At 43.2% G+C, this 24,377-nt stretch overlaps 1 protein-coding gene across 2 annotated transcripts in view; it reads left to right on the forward strand.

Moving 5' to 3' along the window:
- CDCP1 (CUB domain containing protein 1) overlaps nt 1-19,360 on the forward strand; it is a 33,499-nt gene extending 14,139 nt beyond the window's left edge. Inside the window, exons 2-9 of one of the 2 annotated variants that reach the window (XM_044456228.1) lie at nt 328-534; nt 1,789-2,142; nt 4,420-4,794; nt 6,200-6,430; nt 7,336-7,722; nt 9,262-9,627; nt 12,728-12,827; nt 15,816-19,360. In XM_044456228.1, the coding sequence (XP_044312163.1) occupies nt 328-534; nt 1,789-2,142; nt 4,420-4,794; nt 6,200-6,430; nt 7,336-7,722; nt 9,262-9,627; nt 12,728-12,827; nt 15,816-16,257 (2,462 nt within the window). In that variant the 3' untranslated portion in view covers nt 16,258-19,360. The remainder of the gene's footprint in view (nt 1-327; nt 535-1,788; nt 2,143-4,419; nt 4,795-6,199; nt 6,431-7,335; nt 7,723-9,261; nt 9,628-12,727; nt 12,828-15,815) is intronic. The other variant, XM_044456236.1, reaches the window with a different exon arrangement.
- Nucleotides 19,361-24,377: the final 5,017 nt, after the last annotated feature.

A 24,377-nucleotide genomic window follows, 5' to 3' on the forward strand; every position in this document is an offset into this window, starting at 1 on the left:
TGACATATATTTAATTGTTGATGATGATGGAAGAGGAGGAAGGAATCAGTGTGGTGTGGTGATTAGATTGTTGTACTGGAGGCCAGAGAAATCTGGGTTCCAATCCCCACTCATCTGGGAAGCTCACTGGATGACATTGAGTCTGTCACTCACTCAGTCTAACCTACCTTACAAGGTTGTTGTAAGGCTAAAATGGAGTTATCTTGGGTTCCTTACAAGAGGAAAAAAGGCAGGATATAAATGTAAGATGATGATGACAACATGGCTTCTGCTCTAGAAGCAAACACATGACATATATATTTTTCCTTTCCTTATTAATTTCCTCAGATGCCTTTGTAATCAACCTTCGGACTGTCGAAAACATTACAGTGAAGATAAAACCTGGACCTGCAGATCCAAAGTTTTGTCAACTATTTGTGGGAGGAAAGCCACATGTTACTGAACAAAAGATAACACCTGGACAGCTGCTTGATTTTACTTTTGGTTGCCAGACACCAGAGAAATACTGGGTCTTGGTGGTTGAGAGAGACATAGGTAAGCTGTCCTATTGGGATCTACTCTTGGGGAGGGGGGCTTTTAAAACTAATTTAGATATTTGACAGCATGGGCAACTTGCCATGAGCCTCAATGAAGCTGCAGGGGTGGGAGATTGTCCTTGTGGGAAAAATTCTTTCCTCTTTTTAAGTTCCAAATTTCAAAGGGAGGATGGGTTGCTTGGTGGTCTGGCAGGGCAGCATTCAAATAGGCTATCTGTCTCTGTCTCAAAAGACCCCACATATCAAACTTGATCATGGACAGAACATTAAAATGCAGGGGCTCAGAGTACCATTTAAGACAGTTCTATGCTAATTTTTGCAGTAGTATGAAGGAGTAGAGGGTTAGGTGGCAATCCTAAATAAAACCACTAGGAAGTTAAACTCACTGAAGTCAGTGAGATTACTTAGATATGGATATGCATATCCATGTTGTACAGGTGTTAATAGTAAGAATACCTGCATTGGAGGGTATTCTCTTTTAGCCAAGAAAGGAAGGATTTACCTTCCATTCAACTCTAGAGCTTTTTCTCTCTTATTCTGCGCCCCCCCCCCCCCGAAATGTCTTTGTGTTCATCTGCCCCAGTGGTGGAAAACCAAGCAGTCTTTAAATCTCCATTCTGCCTAAGCTCAGCTGAACTCACTAATTTATGTTCCTGCTTGACATCTATCATGGAACTGGCTCACAGTGGAATGCTTTTATTAGAAAAGCGATGGGGAATTGCTAGTCCATGGGCCTAATCTGGTTTGAAGAAGCTTGGCCTCCTTCCATGGGCCCTGCCCCCTGGAGGTTATGGGGCTTGGAATCTGTAATGATATCCTCTGATTGGAAATGATAACAGGATTTCTCTTGCATGCCTTTCCCCTTCCTAATTGTGTGCCATTCATCCTGACGCATTAGAAAGATAGCATCTACTTCCCCAACCAGAATAGAGACTCTCAGACGAGTAATTAACCACTTGCTTGATTATAATTTGACTACTCTGCTAGAATAATTTTTCATCACATCTTCTTTTCTCAGGTTATAATGCCTTAAATTTTAAGACGAGAAACCATGATTATGACTTTATCAGTTGGTTCTTCATCCTTGCCCAATATGTGCGTGTGTGCATATGTGTGTGCACACAGTATGGTAGTGCTTCATTAGAATGGGCGTAGACTGAGATTTCAGGTGGTTGTATAAAAGCATGAAATCTAATTTGCATGGACATCTGTAAGGATGCTTCTATCACATGTGATGCCTGTATGTTTCTAGATTGTTCGATAGGACCATGCCCTTTGGAAGAGGTTCTGCTTCAGCCTTCTGGATTACCACGCCTCAACAGGACTTTTGCTTGGGAGGTTAAAGCTGACAGACTTGTTGGACTTGAACTGAAGTTCTCTACATGGTTAAGGCAACTCCTACCTGGACACACTTGCTCTGATCAAGTTCTTTATAACATCGGCAGCCGACTGAACGCAAACAGAGTCAACATTGGAAACTTCTGCAGAAATGGTCCGGTGTCTCGGGTGAAGGTTCAAGGTGGACTCAGTTTGACACTTCATCTTCCTTGGGACTCAAAGCTCAATTCCTCTGGCTTTATACTAGACAGTAGATCTTCCATACGAAGTAAGTTCAGGAAGTGGCTAACCTACTTTCATTGTCATTTATCCAAATTGTAATTTGCAGTATTGAAATGGAATACATTAGGGTTTGCTTGCTAATGTGTACATGTGCCTGTGGATTGGAGGAACTATATTTACTAAAATTGAAGGAATCAACAATATCTGGGGATCACTAGGACTCGATAAACTCCACCCAAAAGAGCAGATTGCTTTCTTCCCATTTCTTGCCGCTAATTATTGTATTTTCATTTGACTGGGAAAAGGTCACATTTGAGTATTCAGTATTCTAAAAAGCACCCCTAAATGCATGCTGCACCCTTAAATTGTGAAAATGTATTTTTAAATGCCTTTAAATATGTGTTGTTTTTACTGTAAACACAACAAGAACATAAGCACTTTCATACCTTTGCACCAACCAAATATGCTCACGTTCATATCTGGAGGAGTGAATGCGGCATATTCCACTCAATAATATGTCAAAATGAAATTCTTGTACATGCCTAAAATTGGCTAGAGTACATGTTTCTAAACGACATTCCTGACTTCGTATTAGCAAAAGAGCTCAGAGAGGGTTCAGAAGGAAAAAGGGAGAATATAATGAGGAAGAGGAAATGTAGATGTCTGGCCTTTGTTTAGTCTTCCAAGCCTAGCTAAAAGTAATATGGAAAGATTCAGTCATCACTGTGGGCTGTGTTTGATGTAGATGTGTGAATGCATACGTATGTTAAGAAATGTGCACCTACAAGTCAGGAAGGGCATTCATCTAGGGAAGATTAGCTTTCTCAGACCCTGAAGGCCTGTCCACAGACTGCAGGATCAATCAATGTTTGTCTTACTCTGCCTCCATGCCCAGGTATGAGGAACATCTGGATTACCAGATGTTAGATAACAACTCCCATCAGCCCTAAGCTAGTGTAGCCAATAGTGAAGGAAGAAGGGAGTTGCGGTTTGACATCTGGAAGGCTAGACATTTGCCTAATGTAAGAGATGGCTATGATTTGCCTATCTCCAAAATTTGGTATAAGAGATAAATTTCTTCTTGATTTATGTTGTGATGAAAAATACTGGACTCTTTAAAAAGGATGTTAGAATAGTAATTTGACACTACTTTAAAAGTTCTGTTCCAGACATGGTACAGCTTGGCCATTCAAGATGTTACTTTGAAAGTATGCTCATGACAGATGCTCTTTCCCTCAAAACTTCACATATGCAGTCTGATTTTCGTGTGGGTGTACTTTCAAAGAGACAAAAAACTAAAGGAAAGGCGCTGAAGGCAGTAAGTGAGTACAGGAAAGTGTTCTCAAAAGAAGTACTTTTTTTTCCAAGTCTGACACATTTTGGAAAACAAAATTTCCTTTCAGGTACAATAGAAAAATGCATAAAGATATGCATAAATGTGTATGTGTGTTTTTACCAAACAGATTTCTTCATTTTACTTTATTTTTGAGGTTATAAACAAAACTAAAGCTTAGTTAAGAAAACAGTTTGGTTTAAAAACAATCTCTGAAATATCTTTAAATGGGCTAACATTTCCTGGAAGAAAATTTTGTGTTCCAAAATGTGTTGGGTTAGAAGTTTTCACACACAAATGCACTTGTTCACTTATGCTTGAACTCATGTAAAAGGTCTGTATCACATTAAGAACCAAGTGAATATTAATACTTGCAATCAAATTAACCCAAGAGCTAGCATTTCCCCTTTCCTTACTATTTCTGCAGATAGTCTTCTGGTATCTTTATCTGTGCTGACTGTTGTGAGTATTGGTTGGATGTAGATCAGTAACTGGTTTGGTTCCTCACTTTCAGTGATTACGTCTGTTCTCTAGTCCATTTTGCTGGGCCACACCCTCTAGATAATGTTGCCTTCCAACTTTCATCAGTCCTAGTCAGCATAGTCAAAGATGAGACATGATGAGAGTTGTACTCCAGCATCATCCGGAGGGCCTCAAGTTGCCCATCCTTGCCATAGGAATGAGTTGCATTTCCAGCTGCTTACACAGAGTAAAAGTGGTCTGATCTGGAGGAAGTAGTTCTGTTGTACAGGCGAGCACCTGTACATCTACATAGAGAGGCCAGCCATAAGCTGCACCACACACACATTCTTTTAATGCATATTCTCTAAGCTAAACCCATAAGTTCTCTCTAGTGCCCAAAATGCTGTGAGATCTTTCTGGTTGCAGAAGTGCCTTCTATTACCAACAGAGGTTGAAAAACTGTGATATATTGGTGCATGTGCATGGGGATTCCCCCCTCTCAAATGCTATATCTTCTTCTTAAATTAGGATTGTTCATTATTGAAGCTACATTTCTTACTGAATCATCAGCAACCTTGATGTCAGCTAACTACCCGTTGGCATCACCAGAAGATGAACTCATGACGTGGATTTTTGTTGTGCCATCCAACTTAAGAGCACATGTCCGATTCCTCAACTATACCAAACCAAATTGCGAACGGAAATACGAGAGAGTGGAGTACGGCTTACCTCCACCCTACTCCCCGCATGAGGTTAAAGTGTTGCAACTGAATGAGGTGCAACCCGTCAATATTGCGGGGAATTTCAACCTTTCCCTGCATGGTTGTGACCAGGATAACCGGAATCCTGGGTCCCTCAGTCTGCTCTTTCAAGTTGATGTTCGGTATCCTATAAACATAGCGAGTAAGTAGCTACTGTCTTCTCTTCTCTGTCACTTTTCCTTCAATAACACTTTAAATCTTTGAATGATTTGCGTGCAGACCAGCTAAATGCAGATAAGTTCCTTCCACAGAATATCCCTCCCTAACCCAGGGCCTTCCAGAAGTACATGATGGCAACCTAGTCAGCATGACCTGGGGATGATGGGAGAGGTAGTCAGCCATATCTGGAGGGCACTAGGTTGGAGAATGCTGTTCTAGTGTATATGCGCAAGTTCTAGTGTGTGTGTACATGTGGTAAGCCTTAACATTGCTGAACATTCAGTGTATCAGATTAAGAACACTCTTTTCATGTGGCTCTCAGAATGTTGCCAAATGTAGATCTAGACTATGGCTGTCACAGAGTGTCCTGATTGTGGACACCATATTTTAAGGCAGGATCTTGCCAAACTGAAGCAAGTCATGCATGGCTCAACAGCCAGAGGCCACTAAGACAAATCCAGTCCCCTAAGATGTGACCTCACCTCTTTTCTCCAACCCCGGGCCACCCTCGTCAGCCTAGGGATAAAAGAGATGTGTGGACAGAATGGAATACGTTCTGACAAGTTATTTATTTATTTAGAAGGCTTCTATGCCGCCCCATTCGCTGAAGCCTCAGGGCGGCTCACAATAGTAAATAAATAAGAACAGTATAAAACAATATAATATGAGTCGACCTGGCCCGAAAAGTAAAATAAATAAATAATATTAACAATTAAAATAGTGTTTGAATAAAAAGGTCTTCGCCTGGCGCCGGAAAACAAATAACGACGGCGCCAGGCAGACCTCTCTGGGGAGCGCATTCCATAGATTGGGCGCCACCATAGAGAAAGCCCTCCTCTGAGTACTTACCCTCCTAATATCCTTCACGGAGTTATCCTCTTTTTTGTATGTCTTCCTCCCTGGCTCTCTTCAGACAGATCATAGTCCTGGGAGAGAAATAGAGCTAGGATGTAACTGGTCCTGCTTCACAACTTTTGCTGCTTCAAATTCTTTCATGACGGACCAGGGATGCAGAACTAGTGGTCTGCGTATGGCCCCCAAGGCAATAGTTGTGCCCCCATGCCCTCCCCAGTTAAAATTGCAGTGGCAGCAGCAAATTAGGTGGCAAAGACATTTTAGGAGTCAGCACAGAGGGCCAGAAGATACTTTAGGAATCAGAAGTGGGCCTGCTTCGGTACTTCAAAAGAAAGTGCATTGTGTGTGCTTAGAACCGAGCATTCAGGGAGATATGCATCCCCATCCCCTCATCAAACCCACAGGTGGTCCTCAGGGCCAAAAAGGTTATGTACCCTTGCAACACCCCTTGCCCTGAATGATAGTTTGTTGCATAATAATCACAGGAACATATGGGATCTTTTGCACAATCTTCTCTTTTTCCTCCTTTTCAGATGTAACCCACATAATTGACTTGAGGGGCAGTAAGAACATGAATATTACAATTTATTCAAAGCCAATCAAACCTGGGTCTGAGGTGGGAAACCAACCTGAATGCTTGGTCTGTGTTGGTCATAGTCGAAACTGTAAACCTAATGCGACTTTGTTCTCTGAGGAGAGATACTCAGTCACGTTTCTGTGCCGAAATCTGGAGAATGTAAGAATTGCGGCTGAGCAATCTATAGGTATGTACAAAACTTCCAGAATGTTCTGCCTTGACAGTAAGAGAAGACATTTTGGTTATGTTCCATTGAGTTTTTAATACAGAATGTTTTTGTTCTATCATGGTACTGTATTAAATAATGTTGTGAATCACCTTATTATAGTTGAAGGGCAGAGCAGGAATATGTAAAATCATTCAAATGAGAGTCACAAGTTCTTCTTAGCATTCTTAGCGTATCATCCCATTTTGTAGTATGTTTGTAACTGAAGCCCCAAAATTGTGCTGGTGATATGGGGCCTGCACTTCCTTACACACTTTAATGAAGTCCCATTGTGTTTCCATAGATTATTGTATGGCTTTTAGACCTCAGAATTGGGAAGCTAAGCTTGAAACAAGGTGGCAATGCAACCTAATCCCAAACCCATGGATTCTTCTCATTGTCTTTAAACACATTTCATGTACTGTGGGATCAATGGAACATTTTCTCATTGTCTTACAAACTACCCCTCAGTGATACGTTAGTAGTATAGTTAGTATTATTTCATGGAAGTACAGTTAGTCTTCCATGAAATAATAGCATCCCTAGTATAGAACAGCAGGGCAGGGAGGAGATGGACTTACCTTGTACTCCGTAAAGCCTCTTTGAGTATGAACTTGGAACAAAATTGTCCTCTAAGCATAGCTGGGGAAATGGCTGGATGTCTGCTTCACTGTGGTTTTGTCATTAAGTTGCTCAAATCCCCTCCACAAACCATGGCATCCATGTGACTTGGGAAAAGCCTGTCTGCTGTGGAATTTGCCGCTCAGATTCATAGAAATCTGAACTTGCTTGAACCTGTTCTGGATTCTCCCAATATCCCTGGTAACTGTTTATTTGGTTCTAGGGTGTTAAGTCTGCAGCTGTAATTTTTTTCTTTCCAATTGCAGTCTGTTGGAATTCCAGGCTTTGCCAAGACAGGCTCTTTCCTCTGATGGTCCCACGGTCTCTTACCGAGCTGCCAATCCTAATGGACACATTTACATGGAAACTCCATGCTCCAGATGACGTCAGCATAGAAATCAAGTCTCCAACCTTGAAACTGAAGCAACATATCCCAAACCAGAATCAAATGTGCACCGGGAGTTACAGTTATTCCATTAATAGCACTACCCCAGGAAAGGCGCTAAGCCTTGGCTTACTCTGCCCTGGGGGAGCCATTGAAAAAATTAAGATGCGAGACAATGTCACCATAACCCTTAGGACATACGGAAAGAGGTGGTTCAGTGAATCTCAGACACAGAATCTGCAGTTGTTCTTCAGGCCAGAGGCGCAAGGTGAGCACATTCCCTTACATGGGGTCTCAGCGTTCATATCAGAGAATAAGTTCTAATGTTTATATCGCCTCAGCACATTCCTACTTGCAAAAAGGTTCTTTTCCAAAATTGATCCTAAATATTATGAAGGCAAAACTCATTCTCCTTTCTTTTAAGTGTGGAAGCATTTCATTGCAGTAGGATCTGGACTCCTTTAGCTAGAGCCTGAATCTTGGGTGATAAGGAAGCCTGGAAGAGATGTCTGCTAATGTCAGTGCTACTGTTAAACAGCCAAGTACAACACAAATTTACACACTTGAGAGCACAATCATGTGCATGTTTAGACAGGAAAAAAGGACCACAGCTCCTGGCATGCTGGCTGGGAGTTGAGGGACTTTTTCTTGTCTAAACATGCATTGAATTGTCTTTTAAATTATAGGTGGATGAAATGAAGGAATCTTGGGGTGACAAGGAGTGGACAATTGTGTGAAAGGACTGTGGCCTCAGTGCAGTCTTGGAACTAAAAACAAATTCTGAAGCTGAAATGTGCTCAGGGGCACCCTGGTCTTTCATTCGAAGGATATTTCTTTTGCACCTGGTTCTGGCTGGTGGATTCTGGAATTGATTGCCAAAAAAACCCAAAAAAACTATTATAACTACTATAGGACTAAGGGGAGCTGGCCAAGGTGGGGAGTTTTCACTGGTTCAAATACATTTATTCAAAAGCTTAAAGCCTTCGTAAAATCCATTCTGGCTCTAGATTACAGCATATTTTACCTGCTCGTTTGTCGAAGAATTCTCTGTAGCGATGATGCCAAGATATTTTTAGACTCCCATGAAGCAATATGAAGCATCTAAGTTCCATCGCATTTGATGTGCACCATTTACACAGTCCTAGTTAAAGTCAAGCGAGTAGACTATAGTGTTGGAAGAAAGGATGAATACCAAGGAGGGAGTAAATTAACCTTATAAGCCACCCAGAAAGCCTATAGCTAATGGGGTGGCATATACATCGAATAAATAAATAAATAACCAGTTACTTGACTTCTTCCCAAATTGGTTTATTTAGAAAAAGTTTGCACTTCTGAGGACAGCTGTGTTCACAGTGGAAGCTTCACTTTCCCAAGTGGCGTTTCTGCAACTTCACAATGATGGCATGAAATTTGTAAACTGTCCAGAGACTTTTAGTATTGGGTGGCATATAAAAACTTTAAATAATAAATATATTGAGGTATGGAGTAGCATGTCCCTGAATAGTTAGGGCCCTGCAATTATCATTATTATTATTCCTCTTCCTCTAGGGTAGGCTCAGGAGGTACAATCCAGATCTTAAAAGCTCCCTGCTTGGGTTCTGTTCCAGATTGGGCCTCCTGTGCCTACTTTGTAGTAATGATGAAAAAAAGATGCACCTGCCAGGTATGGATTTAAAGTCTGTTTTGCAGAATCTGCAGGTGTACATCACTAGTTACCAAAACCCATTAGCAAGGTGTTCATTTTGACTTGTCCTGTGGCAATAAAGAGTGGGAATGATGTTGTGTATGTGTCATTTTGTCTCTGCAGAAGACTGTATTTTCACCCTTACACCAGATCCCAATGCCAAAATTTACCTCCAGACCCCCAATTGGTTGGAAGGCTTGCCTCCTTTCATATCTTCTTATTGGAACATCAGTGTGCAACCAAAGCAAGTTGCACGGCTCTCCTTCCTAAGCGAACGGATGGGTGTGACTTGTGAAAAAAGCAGAGCGTTCACCAATGTAAAGGAACAGAGACCAAATGCAGAGGAAACAGTGTGTCGTGATGATGAAAAGCTGCCAAGAGCTCTAGATCTGCGCCACCATTTCTGGGTAAACATCACTAACTGCAAACCATCTGCCAAGCGTATCCTGAGCATGCAATTTGTGGTGACACTTAATACAAACAAATCAGGTAAGGCATCAATCAAACATGGGCCCTTTTTTCATGCAACCATGGTACTTCTGAGTCCACACAAAAGAAAAAAAAAGGTCTTCCAAGGGCTGGCTTTCAGGTTCACTTTCCCCGCGTTATTTAATCCTAGTCGATTTTTTAAAAGATGCAACCCATAAGTTGCCCACCTAGATCAAGCCGTTCAAAACGGTGCTTGTTTTGCTAAAGATCTGACCAAAGCATTTGATCATTTCAACCACACAACTAAAATGATCCATGGCTTGAGTCTGCTGGGCATTCTGTTGTTCCCCTTGCTATGCATTGATTCACAAGCCCTGTTACAGCAACAAGACACAACTCCTGGAAATGGTTGTGATTTCATGCCATCTAGGTGAACACAGAGTCAGCAGTTGTTGTTGTTATATTAATTTTTGTCCCACCTTTCTTCCTCTTGCAAGCAACCCAAGGTGGCTTGCAAGGTTCTCTTCCTCACTGCTCCATCCTCACAACAGCCCTGTGAGGTAGGTAGGCTGCAAGTCTGTGACTGACCCATAGTCACCAAGTGAGCATCATGACAGAGTGGGGACTAGGAAATGGATTTCCTGTGTCCCAGGCCAACACTCTTAACCGCAACACAACCCTGACTGGCTTGGAACTAGTTTGTTAAAGGCTCAATAATGCTTATCTACAGTTTTATATTCCCTCTTTCCACTTAATAATCCTTTATGGTAGCTTAGATACCTTGAACACCAGAACTAAAAAACATTCAAAAGTTTGGAAGTAAAATAGGCGAAGAACAAAAAGGAGTTTTAAAAAAGCAAACACACCCAAAGTACATCATCAGAGAATACAATTGTTTTGAGTTAGTACCAAGGTGCTGGTTTTCATCTGCAAGGCCTTTTATAGCTCAGTATTGCAGTCTCTCCTTGTATGAATTTACCCATTCGCTGGGATGCTCACTTGAGGTCCTTCTCAGGAACCCTCCTACAACGGAGGCTGAGATAAGGGCAGTAAAGAAGAGGGTCTTTTTGGTGGTAGTCCACTGATTGTGGAATAATCTCCCCAGTGTGGTCCACCTAGTCTTTGCAACATCAAGTCAGGTCTGTGCTATTCCAAGGCATTTAATGGCATAGGATGGGATTTTAATAATAGGGGTTTTTATCAAAACCCTATAACAGTTTTTTTGCTGGTTTAATTTGTTTTAAATTTTTGTGAAGCACCCAGAGAATGTTGGCCACTGAGCGGTACAGAAATGAAATGAAATGTCAATTCACATTTTCATTGCACAAATGCTACAGAATGTCCACTGTGATTGAAACTCTTCTTCTTTTATTAAACATGCAAGATACCCATGGGAAAAACTCACATATAGGGCATTTTGTATCAATATTCATTTGTGTTTTTTGGTTTCTAAACCTCTGTGGTATATGCTTAGTAGACAACATGGGATATGTTCCCTGTTGCAGCTAACCTTTACATGTTAAATTGTATACTACTGTTCAGGACTATTTGCTTTCACCTCTTTTTCTGTAATACTTTTGGATGTTTTATGCAATGCCCATTGGATTGGATCCAGCTTTAGTTATATTTAGAATAGCACATTGCAATCACTGCCGTTCATAGAATAGTAAAGTCGAAAGGGGCTATGAAGGCCATTGGGTCCAACCCCCTGCTGTTGCAAGGCACCAGTTTACAGAATTTCTGTCTATTTTCTTTGAAATCACTGAGACTTACTATGTAGGACTGTATCTGCTTCTAACCCACTGTGCCTTGAAAAGAGAGAACATCATGTACGTGATCATTCTTCAGTTGTGCAACCTGTGACTTTTTCTTGCCATTTTCATTTTCATCTTTCTCCCCCTGCCTTCCTGTCCTGCCATCCATGCGCTATAAACCACTGGAAGGACAGTTCTGGCTTTACAGAAAAGGTCATGAGTTCCAGACTGTTTTGTATTCTGCCCCTTCTATGAGTATGTTTGCACATGTACAATAAGCAGTGGTGGAATGGTAGATCCCGAAGGCAGGAGCTCTCTGCCACAGTCCTTCCAGGAAGAATCCAACATTGCTGGCAGCTTGCCATATCGACAAGTCACTGTATCTCTACCAGGAGCAGTTCTTAGCTGCCCATTGATGCCCAAATATTTTATATTGCAACAAAGAAACAAAGACCCAGTGCGCATGATCCAGACAAGAGAAAATAAGCCGTGATAGTTTATTTTCTCTGCTCGCTCGCTCGCTCGCTCGCTCGCTCTCTCTCTCTCTCTCTCTCTCACACACACACACACACACACACACACACAGAGAGACAGAGACAGAGACAGAGATTACATTTGCTAGTGTGGCTTGAAGTAGCACCAGAATCTGACAAAGTTGTTAGATTGTTGCTTCAGTTAACAGGCCACCCAGAACCCAAAAATGGCCCATGATTTCTGGATGGCTTTTTAGCCATACCAGCAAGCCCATCTCTCCAGTTTTGTACCAAACAGTAACAAACCAGTGAAGGAAATGACAATGTGCCAGTCTCCCTGGTACACGCTGAAGGAGAAATAAGCCACCATCACATCTCCCTTGCTATGATTGTGCAAACTAGGCCAATATATTGTTACAGAGAAAATTCCCTTCTTCTCGTGCCAGCTCCTATTGTGGCAGGACTGTGGGTAAGCTCAGAGGGAATAAGGACTCCTGTGTGGGGAGCAAGAGGGAACATTGGTGTCCCTGCTAATCAAAAAGTGTTGCATGCTACACCCCTGCGAAACATGGCTCTGTGACACGGCTGGTAATAAGTGTGCAGTATATAAAATCCAATCTCTTTCAAGTGTCAAACACATAGCATGAAAATTTTAAACCAGAGAGTGTCTTTCATGCTTAACTGCTTCCCTGCCAGATCTTTCTAATGTGCTCGCTCTCGCTCTCGCTCTCGCTCTCTCTCTCTCTCTCTCTCTCTCATATGAGACTTTGATTCGGGGGGGGGGGGGCTGATGCATGTGCTCAGAAAAAGACTCCCAGTGTATTTCTGAAGCAGAGAAGCGCATGAACTACAGCAGCTGTGCATCAGCAAAGGACGGGCCATCTCTTGGGTTGCATCGCATTGAACGTCTCTCTCCCCCTCTTATTTTCACAGGAGTGGGAGTTGTCGTTGGTGCAGTAGTTGGCACAATAGTGGTGCTAGCAGCTGTCGGGCTTGTTGTCTGCTGCGTTATAAAGAAGAAGAAGAATAAAAAGTAGGTTTGCTTTATTCTCCAGGCCTTTTCAAGTGGAGTAAAATGTGCCAGAGTTTTGCTAGAGGCAGATAGTTAAATCTCAGTCTGTCCCTCCCTCCCTCTCTCTCTCTGCTGTACGGAACCCAAGTTGGTTTACGTGATCCTTTGATCCTCAAAACATTCCTGTATGGGTGGATTTCACTGAGAGCCAGTGAGTGGCCCAAAGTCACCTAGTGAGCTTCTTGGCCAAGTGGGTACTAAAACCTGGATCTCCTGAGTCCTACTGCAAGAGCAGTTTGTCTGCTTTCTGTGTCTAACTGGTCCCAACGAGGCGAATTATGAGGAAGGCTCCTCATACTGGTTGGACACCTGCGATTCTTTCTCCTCTACCACCATCTTTAGTAGGTGGAGATGACCATGGAAGCCTGCTTTCCCCAACTTGCTGCCTTCTAGTTGCTTTGGACCATAGCTCCCCAGCATTCCCTCCCATACTGGGAGGGGCTGATAGGTGCTGAAGTCCAAAACATCTGGAAGACAGTAGACTGGGAAGGTCAGATGTAGGTAGCCTCGAGAGGAGGACATGAAGGAGAAAAGGTCGAAGATGGATCCTGCTGCTTAATGTCTGTGTTCCTGTATTAGCCCAGGATGGGAGAAGTAGAGGGTTAATTTTTGTGGGATTTGTAGCTAACTTTAATTTGGCCAGAGAAGGCTCCAGGGAGGTTCCATAATTGCCCATATTTACCCTCCCGCACCTTGAGTTCGGCAGCAGAGACCCTTCTTCGGGAACCTTCCGTGAAAGATATTAGGAGGGTGAGTACCCGGAGGAGGGCTTTCTCTGCAGTGGCGCCCCACTTATGGAATGCACTCCCCAGAGAGGTCCGCCTGGCACTATCATTATTTGTTTTTCGGCACCAGGCAAGACCTTTTTATTTAAACGATATTTTAATAATGGTTAATATTATTTATTGGTTTTAAATTTTTAGCTAGGATGAATCCAGATTTTATATGTACTTATCTGATTGTTTTATTTATGATGTTGGAAGCCATCCCAAGGCTTATGCGAATGGGACAGCATACAAAAAATCCAAATAAGTAAATCAATAAGAACAAGCAGACCCAGTCAAAACCAGATCCCCAGCTAGCATCCTCTTCTTTGATATTTTGTTATGGTGCTACCAGCCATGGTTTGCTCTGTCCTCTCTAGTCTGGAAAGGCTTCAGCCCTGCTCAGAGTTACATGCTCCTAAAATGAGTGGTGTTGAATGGTGTGTTTGGCTGCTGGGTTGTAGGCAGTCATAGCATGGGGCAGAGAAAGCCTGCTTCTGTTTGAGGCAGAGCATCAGTCCATCTGGCCCAATAGTCTTGACAGTGATTGTCAATGGTCTCCAGGGTTTCAGGCAGCAATTTTTCTTGTCATCCCTGGAGGTGCTGGAGATAGAACTGAGGGCCTTCCGAAAGCACAGCAGATGCTCGGCCACTGCACCATTGGCAACATTTGTGTGAAGTATGCAACGAGCCATGATTTGTACAGAACTGCACACTTACAATAACAGCTTTCCTTTCTATTCCCCCTTCCTGGTCCTCTCTAAGGGCAGGTTCTCTATGAATCTTCTGGGGTTTTTTGTACTCATAATATGCAATATATCCATATTCTAAGTTCCTTTTTTTGCAGGGTGGAGGTACTTCCTTTTCTCATAACCTACATAAGGCAGATAGACTTCTGTACAGTTAAAACTCTATAAAGGTTGCTAGTTGAACTAGGGGCTTTCCCATGGCTGGCCAGCCACAGACTTGTTGACCTTTGTTTGGGCAAGTTTTCCTTCCCCTTTATTGACATCTCCATTGGCAAGCGGGCCCAGTGCATCACTGTCTCAGTGTACAAGCCCAGTTACCCAATTTCTCCCCCGTTAACGGAAGTGACCTTGTGACAAGCAGTTATGACTGCGTGCTTTGTGTCTGCAAGGTAGTCACGCTTCAGAAACGTCATTAAGATTGAGCCAATGCCGATACACACTCCTAGAATTGGTTTTTGAGGACTGAGGATCTTAAGCTCCTCATAGGAACTAGGCCCACACCCAGTGCAAAGTTACATCAGAGGAAATTCTTAAACGAATGTATTAGGAATTTCTTTTTTCTCCATGAGGTGGCTATTTTGCCTCATTCCCATGTGAAAATAAGGATTGAAATTGATTGCTGCGTGTGAGAGGGAGGGAGATCAGCCTTCCTCAGAGTTGGTGTTGTCTGAATTACAACTTCCATCATGAGAATTCGTGTTTGACGCATCTGCAGGGCGGACACATGTTAGGCAAGGCCATACAGACAAGACTTTTCACTTGCTCCCAAGAGGGGACTATCAGATTCAGTTTCTTGCAGCTTTGATGGACAAACTGAGCTTACTCCATTAAGCCTCTGAGTTACTGAGCACTGATGTACTGACTGTTTTATGCTTGCTGCTCTTTTTATTGATATGGACTGTACAGTATGTAACTCGCTAAGCAAGACTCTGTCTGCTGGCCAAACACAGTGGCTCACTGGAGCTTAATTGAAACCTCTAATTTTTGTTGACTTCCTAGGTCTTAGCAGGCCCCTGGCAGATTACCACACACTGTCCCTGAAAAGTAAAATAAAATAGCAGTGATGTTTAAGCCAGCATGTACTTTATAGGGAAGGAAGGGTATTCTTTTTCTATAACCCTGGTGATATGGGTGAATCACCAGCATACAGCAGTTTGCAAATCCAGCTTTTCCCACACACTCTGATGAGGAAGAATTGATGACCCTAAGAAATGTCTGTGTATTGGTCCTAACCAAGCTGAAGGTGTTATATTAAATCTTATTGGTCAAACAAGATTTGTAAGCTTCTGCATTGTATGTGCTGCAAAGAGAAATCCTGGAAGGAAAAATTGTGTGTGTGTGTGTGTGTGTGTGTGAGAGAGAGAGAGAGAGAGAGCTTGTGTATCCACATACAGAAGAGCACATTCTTAATTAGTTTGCTTTGTATCTTTAATCAGGAAAAAAGAAAGCCAGGTCCCAATGGTGGGAGTGTATAATACCAACATCAACACCCAAATACCTGGACGGCAGGGCATATTCAAAAAGGAAAGGAAGAAAAATGAGTCTCATGTCTATGCAGTGATCGATGAGGCCATGGTTTATGGACACTTGCTGGATAACTCTGTGAGACCAGAAAATGCAGAGGTGGGAGTTTACCGGCCTTTTTCTGGGCCCATGATTACCACACCACCTTCCCCTCCTCCAATTCGGAAAGCATCCAAAGCACCCGAGACCGAGGAGTCGTTGCCCATGCTCATGACAGACAATGAGAACTATACCTTTACATGCCGTCCAGCTGAGGAACCCCAGAGCAACGGTGATGTGAATGTGAGTGGCAATGGAACTGTGGACAGCAAGTCATTGCTTGAACAGAACAAAGAGGAAACTGTAGCAGAATAATCTTGGTGGCAAATGCATGACTTCTGTGGTTCAGAAACAAAATGAAGTCTTAACACTTGAAGAGCTTGCTAGTGTTTTAAAAGGAGAATACCTGTTGACATCAGCTTTTCTGTGGTCTCTTTGAAAAAACGGATTGGATGCAGCTCTGCTTAGTTTTTGGAATGGATTTTCAAACAGTGACTTGCAATAGAATGTTGTGTAGGAATGCAAACAACTTTGGACGTGGAAAGGGACAGCAACGGTGTGTTTTCAGATTGTTATGACGAATGGACTTAAATGCCAGAAAGGAAAAGCAAGCGACCCAAGTTTTGGATGTTAGTTGTAACTGGAGAATGACATGGCTGAAAAGATGCATTGCATCTTCTATCCTCTAAGAAGAGGGTGTCACAAGGAACTGACTGCAAGTTGGTCATGCTGTAAAATGAATGTTTAACACAAAATAGGCATTTCCAACTGGACTTTTGCCAGTTGTTATTCCTGTGGGTTGACTTCCTAATATGTATCCAAGGATTGCACCACATCCTGAACAGAACAAATATACAACTAAACAGCAAAACTGGCTGTGCCATTTGTAAAGGGGAATTCCATTTATTCCCACTTTCAATCAGTTGTGTAATATTTATACAATTAAGGACAATTTATTTTTATTTTTCCTCAATGTTTATATGGAAATATTATTGTGAATGCTTAACAATAATCTTCAGTGTTGTTTTTTAAAGGTTGGGTCTTGTCAAGGATCTTCTAATGCAGACAAATTTATTTTTACAGCCTTAAACATTGCCAAGGCATTATGTTGATTATCAGCCTATAATTCCAAAGACTGTAGACAGAAACATAAAAATATCAGTGTGTATGCTAGTGGGAAACAAATTCACAGTGACTTGTGATCTTGAACATCACTGTTTCTGAGACAGCCTTATGCTCTGAGGTTCCCTAGAAATGGCACTGTAAAAATATACAATTTTGCACACAAGCAGCTAAATATTTGCTTTCAACTACAAAAGCACAGAACTAAAGAAAGCATTTGTTGAACTTGTATGAGTAATGCAAACAGGCAGTCATCAGATCTTTGTACTGTAATTTCATAGCCCAAATGTCTACCTGCCTCAAGTGCCTCATTTGGAATATGGGAAGTATTTTTGTGGAACATACACGGTTTTGCACAAGGAAAGGCTTTGCACTTGACAGGCTCATTGTGAATTTCCTCTTACATGGTTATTAATTAAATGGAATGTTAGGAAAGAAGTGGAAAGAGCATTTTCCTTTCCTTTAATTCCATCATCATGCTTTATTTTTTTTTTGAAGAAATATAATCACCACCCAGAGATTTCGCTTTAAAATATTCAATAAGATGATGTAGACATTTTCTCTAGTCTTTGTGAACCCTTCTTGAAACTGGCATATTGCACAAGATGTATTGCATAATCTTCATTTAACTTGAGCAAGGGATAGTTCCACTGACTCAGGGATAAGGAGAGGGGTGTTTATAAGCAGAGTTTTAACTAATATCACAATCCAAAGTTAATAGTTAGGATTTGGTAGGTTTTGTTTTGTGGTGATGCTCTTATACACTGGAGCTTTTGAACTACCGTCTTTCCAGAAGCAACTCTCTCCACAGAATTGGAAGGGACTTTGGAGACCATACATCCCCACTTCCCATACAGTGCATCCGTGACAGATGCCTGCCTAGTGCTGCTTAAACACTTAAACTAATCTGCTTCCCTTCTAATGTTTAGCTGAAATCTGTTCCGCTGCGCTTTCCTCCCACTGATTCACATTGCCCAACAATTTGGTCCTGTTTCAGAAACATCAGGGTGGTTCTCCACTGGGATGGACTGACACAATGAAAAAGGCAACGTGAAGGTACCTGTGGAATCACTTGCGCTTAGCAGCTTTTAGACTTCTTTCCCCTGTTCAGTTCAGCATATTTTCTACATCCTCATATACCTTTACTTCGTCTTTTAAACCATGTATTATGTTGACGCCATCAACCAGTTTACATTTTTCACATTCCATTGTTGCACTATTTTTTTACTTCTAATTGTTGGTATTCACTCTCTTTACTGAAATTGCACACTCTAGTTTGGGTTGGACCTAGTTGGGTGCCCTCTTAAAGTGCTTGCTGCGGTTTGCTTGCATTGCATAATCTGCCCAGAGTTTCTTAAGGCTCACATTTTATGTAGAAACCAGTAAACACTAGGCCATTGCACAACTGTGAGAGAGATGGAGCTGGAGTCTTTGCCCACTGAAAGAAAATAGCGCCCTTGTTCGTGCAGAGATTCATTCACACTACATAGTTGTATGTGTCTGGTGAAAATTGTCCTGGATGCTTGCCTTTATTTTATAAATATGAAAAGACGCTTCCAGAGTTGCAAAAAACACCATTTCCTGGCAGCATAGCTATTTCCAAAATGAATTTTCTTTCACAGGAGAATGCTATTGCAACAGCATCTTCATAAGAACACAGGATCAAATTGATGTGGAAATAGGCCCACCCAGCCTTTCTTGGCTATTATTTCTCTGTTGCTATTTCCATAGAAGAGGGCTGGGGAAACTTAGGCCTGGCGACTGAAACTAGCTTTCCTGGCATCCCAAACTGCCCTTTGGGGGAACCTAAATGGTACCTCCCCTGACCACCAATGGCTTGTTTCTGGGCTTCTGTGCCATTTTCCTCCTTTCTCCTAAAGGAGGAAATGCCTCTCCTAAACTTGTACTTAGTTTAAGTACAATATACTGGCAGCTTTCCCCCCCCCTTTTTTGGTAGTTTTAGGCCCCCTTTGCCTTTGATCCTGTCCATCGATGGATTACAGTCCCCAAAAATCTTCTCCAAAATGGAATTTGGAACTTAGACTAAAATAAGTTCCCCATCCATGCTATAAAGCTTAATCCAATGATCATTTATCACCTGTGGATGCTTCTGTTGCACTCTGTTTTAAAATAGGTTTATATTGACCTGGTCTTTGTAAAAAATTTGTGACACTTTTGAGTACGACTGATTTTTTTGAGGGGGGGTATTCTTGTAAAATAGTTTTTCCTCTGACACAGCTTTTTTATCTAACTTGCCCTTTCTGGTTGCAATAAAATGGTAAAATTTGTTTGAAAACACTTTGTATATGTGTTCTTCAAAATGAAGTGTGTGTTTCCAATGGCTACTGCGTCCCGGGCTAGAAAGTGATGTGTGCTTAAAAGTGAGAGCCTTGCTTTGAAGTCCATTTTTTGGGTTGATTGCTACAAATTGGCAGCACTTCTGCTTGTAATAGGTTCTTCTGGAAATGACTTTGGACTATTTGTTATGATTATCATGGCTTGTGAATTTGGTGACAAGTGGGCTTTGCAACAAAAAGTTGCGGCATGTGGGAATGCGCATAGGCAAGGTTCCAGTTGTTCTAATTTTCTTTTCAAAACTGTTGACTCACATTTATATTCTGTCTGGGTTTTGAAAAGCAATTAAAATGGTTTTCCTGACAAAACCCCAACCATTTTAGCTTTGTACCTTGATTGCAAATTATTTTTCACAGTGTTGCCTAAAGTATATTCTTAAGCTCTGAAAACTGTCCCGGTTTCCAGGCTGTGTGGAAACCTATTTAAACGCTTAGTTCTGCTGGTATGTTTCTCAACTCACCTAATTAGGATTTTTACAAAACCTAAATGCACTTGATGAATTTGGATTTCTGCTGTAAATTTAAGGAAGGCAATTTAGTGTCAGTCTTGTGAAATCAGACCTGTTTAGATAGTGGATAATTAGTGTGTGTTTGCATATCATGGGGGAGAGGTTAGGATAAAGCACAGCTATCCAGCAGCTTGAAAATACTCTTTTTATCTCTCCCATTGGCTTTTTTTTAAGCTAATGAGAACTTAAATTTGCCTTTAAGAGGCTCAAAATATTCAGAAACACGTCATTTCTTTAATGGGACTGGACCATTAATGAAACTTGTATCTAAGCTGTCTCCGCATACCCCTTCCATATTATGAGAAGGCAATCCAAAACAGTCAATTCTCTGCTTCCACAGTGTTGAATTTAATTTCAGAGAAATTCTTAGGAACTGCATTCCCCTTAAGGGGAAGAATGGAGGGGTGGAGGGGAAGAAAGAAGACACTGAGGTGGGAGGGGCAGAGGGACACCCAAAATCACTGCATATTTTAACCTGAAGCACTTAACTGTTGGTGTCAGTAAGTTGGTGCTCCATTTCAACACATTAGAGTGGGGAAATAGAATGCAATCCAGAAAACCTCAAAACAATGAGCAATCGGGGTGGCCATGTGAGACCCCCAAGGACCAGGTTAGAGCCCAGGAGAACTGGATCTGCCCCCAGGCCAGTTTCTATGCCCCGGCTCTGCTTTATGTTGCTTTGGGCACACAGGTACGTGTCTCTATTTCTCTGCTCTGAGAAAAGTGCTTTCCTTCCAGTTGGCATCTGATGGATTAAAAAACTACTCTGAGCGACTGACAAAAAGATCCTATGCTCTGTTAGTCCTGGAAAGGGCACCCATGGAATCACTGCCTTTGTGATATTTTCTGGTTTGTTTTGGCCAGCTCACCTGAGACCATTTGTGCCAGTTGGAGTGCCATGTTTTGGTAGAAAAGCAAATTGATGTGACTTAACGTGCTGCAGTGGACTTCATGCATGCAGCTGCCAGCCTGACGCAAGAATCGCATGCAAACACAGAGCAACTGGTTGTTTCTTGTGCCTTCCTCTCTCTGCATGGGGATGCCTGCTTCCTGCAAGACACGCCCTCCCTTGTGTGGAGGCCACAGCCAGTTAATACAACTGTGGAATTTAAAAACACGATACCATCCCTATTCATAGGCGCAAACCACTGGTATAGGAAGGGTGGATGTCTGGGGTAGGTGTGCTTGGGCATCTGCCAAGGGACAACACCCCAGCAGGGGCCCACAGCCATGAGCCACCTGGAGCTGCGCCTCCCACTCACTGCTGCCATTTGCTTGTTCACTTGCCTCTCGCTCTGGCTTGGACAAGTGGGGTGGTGAGGAGGAAGAGCAGGAGATGCAACAGCCTTTTCCTGCCTGCCGGTCAAGCAGGCAAGTGGTAGCAATGAAAAGAAAGAGGCAGAGAACAAGTTGCAGCAGCAGCAGCCCATGACCTTTATGACAGCCATTCTGGTGAGAAGGCAGACTCTGAGCAAAGGCCCATGGAGGGTGTCCAGCCCAAAGGCCTTCCAAAACCCAGAGCCGGACCTACCGGGAGTGCAGCAATGGCCCTTCCCCACAGGCTGATTGCTCCCTGAGCAGTAGGGAAAGGGTTTTGGCCAGGAAGATGCATGTTCCAGGCCTTTCAAGACCTCTTGCAATGAAGCTATTGCAATCCATCTGAAAGCACCAAAAACTCTTCCGCTGTCATCTCCACTGCTGCAGAGGCATGTAAGCCTCCAAACCCAGAGCTTACAAGCACCTGGTGGCAGGAGCAAGGCATGGCAGTGACCATCCCCACAGCTGCCATGTCTCACACTGTGAAGTTTCTTCAGGCAGTCTTAGCCAGGGGTCCCAAACTCAACTTACCTGGGGGCCGCAGGAAGTAGAGTCTGGGTGAGGCTGGGCCGCATCAAGTATTCCACCACCGCGGTGGTGGTGGGCCGCTCCTCCCGCCGCTGGCCCGGGCACCACCAGCGCTTTGAAGGCCACAGGGCCCCACCCGTCCCGGCAACTGGCCCACGGGCCGCGAGTTTGAGACCTCTGGTCTTAGCTGTCTAAATGTAATGCCAGGGAGGGACAGAGAAGGAGCCTGGGGTGTTGATTGACATCAGCACAAGTTGTGGCCCCTGTCCTAGCCGTGTGGCTCTTTCTGCAGTTGCTGGTTGCAAGAGGACAGGACAGGACTGGGCCTTTGGAGTCCCAGTTCTAGGACTGCAGGATCTTGGAGCTCAGATCCTGCAGGATTCCATTGCCTCCCTGGGATTGCATCTTGTTAATTAACCAGGAATATTCCTGGCATTTTTAGTCAGATATTAGTCATTTCACTCCTCCTTTTGGAAATGGGAAATCGGAAGAAATGCACTGTGCTCACTTAGGTTGATGCAGAAATTTGGGAAGTTAGACAGGTCCAGTGTGTTCTTTGCTTTAAAAATGCAAGTTCACTCCTTTGATTTCTGACTGATACACCGCACCTCAAACAGATACGTCTGTACCTGCTTGCTTGTGATTTAAATAGCCTTGCTGAATCAGACCATATTCAACCTCAGAGATTATTAGAAGGGAGGTGGAGAATTTCTCTTATTACTAGCTCTTTGATGCATGCTTGTTAGGGCAAACTGTGTAGACTGCAGTAGCACTCCTAAAGGAATAATAACTGAGAATGGTTTTTAACTGACTGGAGAATTGTTTGAAAGATACCCGTTCTATTTTTGGTCATTCTTGACTCCTTCCGGCTGGTGACTCTCAGTTGCCAGTGACATGATTAATTCCCAATCAAGGACTCAAGACTAATCACGGTTATTTAGTATACCTTGTCTTCATTAATGAGGATGTGAATCATGCCATTACTCATAGCTTGTCTATACCAATGGAAAAATGAGTGTGTCTCACATATATATGCTTATACTTGCAATGAGTCCTCTGAGAGCCACTATAACTGGGGTGGCCAGACAGAGGCTCGCAAGCCACGTGTGACTCTTTGAGGTTATTCTGTGGCTTGTGGAGGGCTCGGAGCTGCCCTGTTCAACCCCCAGTCCAGATACCAGTGATGGCACAGGCATGGTTTTGGTGGCTGCTGGGCTGCCCGGCTCTCTTCCTGAGGCTTAGGAAGGCAAGAGGGGCCAAACGTAACAACCTCCCATGTGCCATCTGCTCCATCTTGGGCTTTGTCCCTGGGGGTAGGGTTGGAGCAGGGATGGCAGCAGCTGCTGAAGATGCCAAGGAAATGCTGCCACCACCAGAACAGTTGCTGCCACCTCCAATAGCACCACCAGATTTGCCGCTTGGAGGAGTGGTGGAGGTCAAACCACCAATGTGCCTTCGCGCTTGTCAGCAAGAGTGGATGGGGCATGCTGTGGTGTGTTCTCATGAGGTCACTGGCCTGACCCGCTCTTGGGCCTCAGGAAGAGAGCGGGTTGGGCCAGCTGCCTCAGGAGGACTCACCCCAGGATGCCCCAAGCCGCTCTTGCTGGCTTTAAAAAGCCAACTTCAAAAGAGGAATCTCAACCCCCTTCCTGAAGGTGGAGTGAGTGAGGACCTGGCGCACCACCAAAGAGAATTGGTGGTGTTCCTGTGACAGTCCCTGAGGATGGCTATCCCATGGCCGCTTGTCCCTTCTGCAGCTCCTTCAAAGGTCCCTGCTGGGATGTGGTCTTCAAGTTAGAGTTCTAACAAAGAATTTTCAGCACTTTGCACTAAACTATAATTGTTGGGATTCTGTCTGTGACAACAGTTTAAAAAAATCTTACTCTTTTTGATTAATATGACATTTGCTTTGAGTAGTTCTTGCCACGAGAAGGAAGCTTCTATTGCGCAGTTTCCCTCCAGCAGCGCACAGCAGCTTCAGAGGCATTTTTGACAACCCTGTGGAAGGAAGAGGTTTACACACACACACAAATAGCATCCAGTTCCTGATTGGCAGGCTTGCAGCTATCCCTTCCTTTCTTTTAACAAGACATATTGCATGTGGCCACGCATCTAATGTGTCCTTTGCCTCTTTCTATCTTGGCACCTGGCACTCACCCAAAAGCAGATGGTTCGAAATGGGGAAGGCACCCTCCGAAAAGTTAAGGAGGGCTGGAAGCAAAGCCAGTCATGGGCAGAAGGAGGCAGCTACCTCAGGCAGCAAAGTCAGGTATCTTGACAAGGCAACACATTTCCAGCTAATTTGTTGTTATGACATTTTTATTTCCAGGGATAGGGTGGGATGCTTGGAAGAGTTTCTCCCTCAGAGGTCAAAATCACATGAATGGACTTGGCTACTCTGTACCTTGACTTAATGAGAGGGGAAAACTTTAGCTGCTCTGCTCCAGAGAGAGTTTGGGCCAGACTTGGTCTGAAAAGAATTTGCCTTGAATTTATACAGATAAGAAAGGTGCTGCTGTTGGTGGCTTTTCTCCCTTCCCTCCCCTCCCCTCCCTGTGCAAATTAATTTGAATCAACAGTAACAGAAAGCATGTTGGACACCAGC

This window comes from Varanus komodoensis, unplaced genomic scaffold (genome assembly GCF_004798865.1).
Source record: "Varanus komodoensis strain SLA01 unplaced genomic scaffold, ASM479886v1 scaffold10, whole genome shotgun sequence".
NCBI classification, from domain to species: Eukaryota; Metazoa; Chordata; class Lepidosauria; order Squamata; family Varanidae; genus Varanus; species Varanus komodoensis.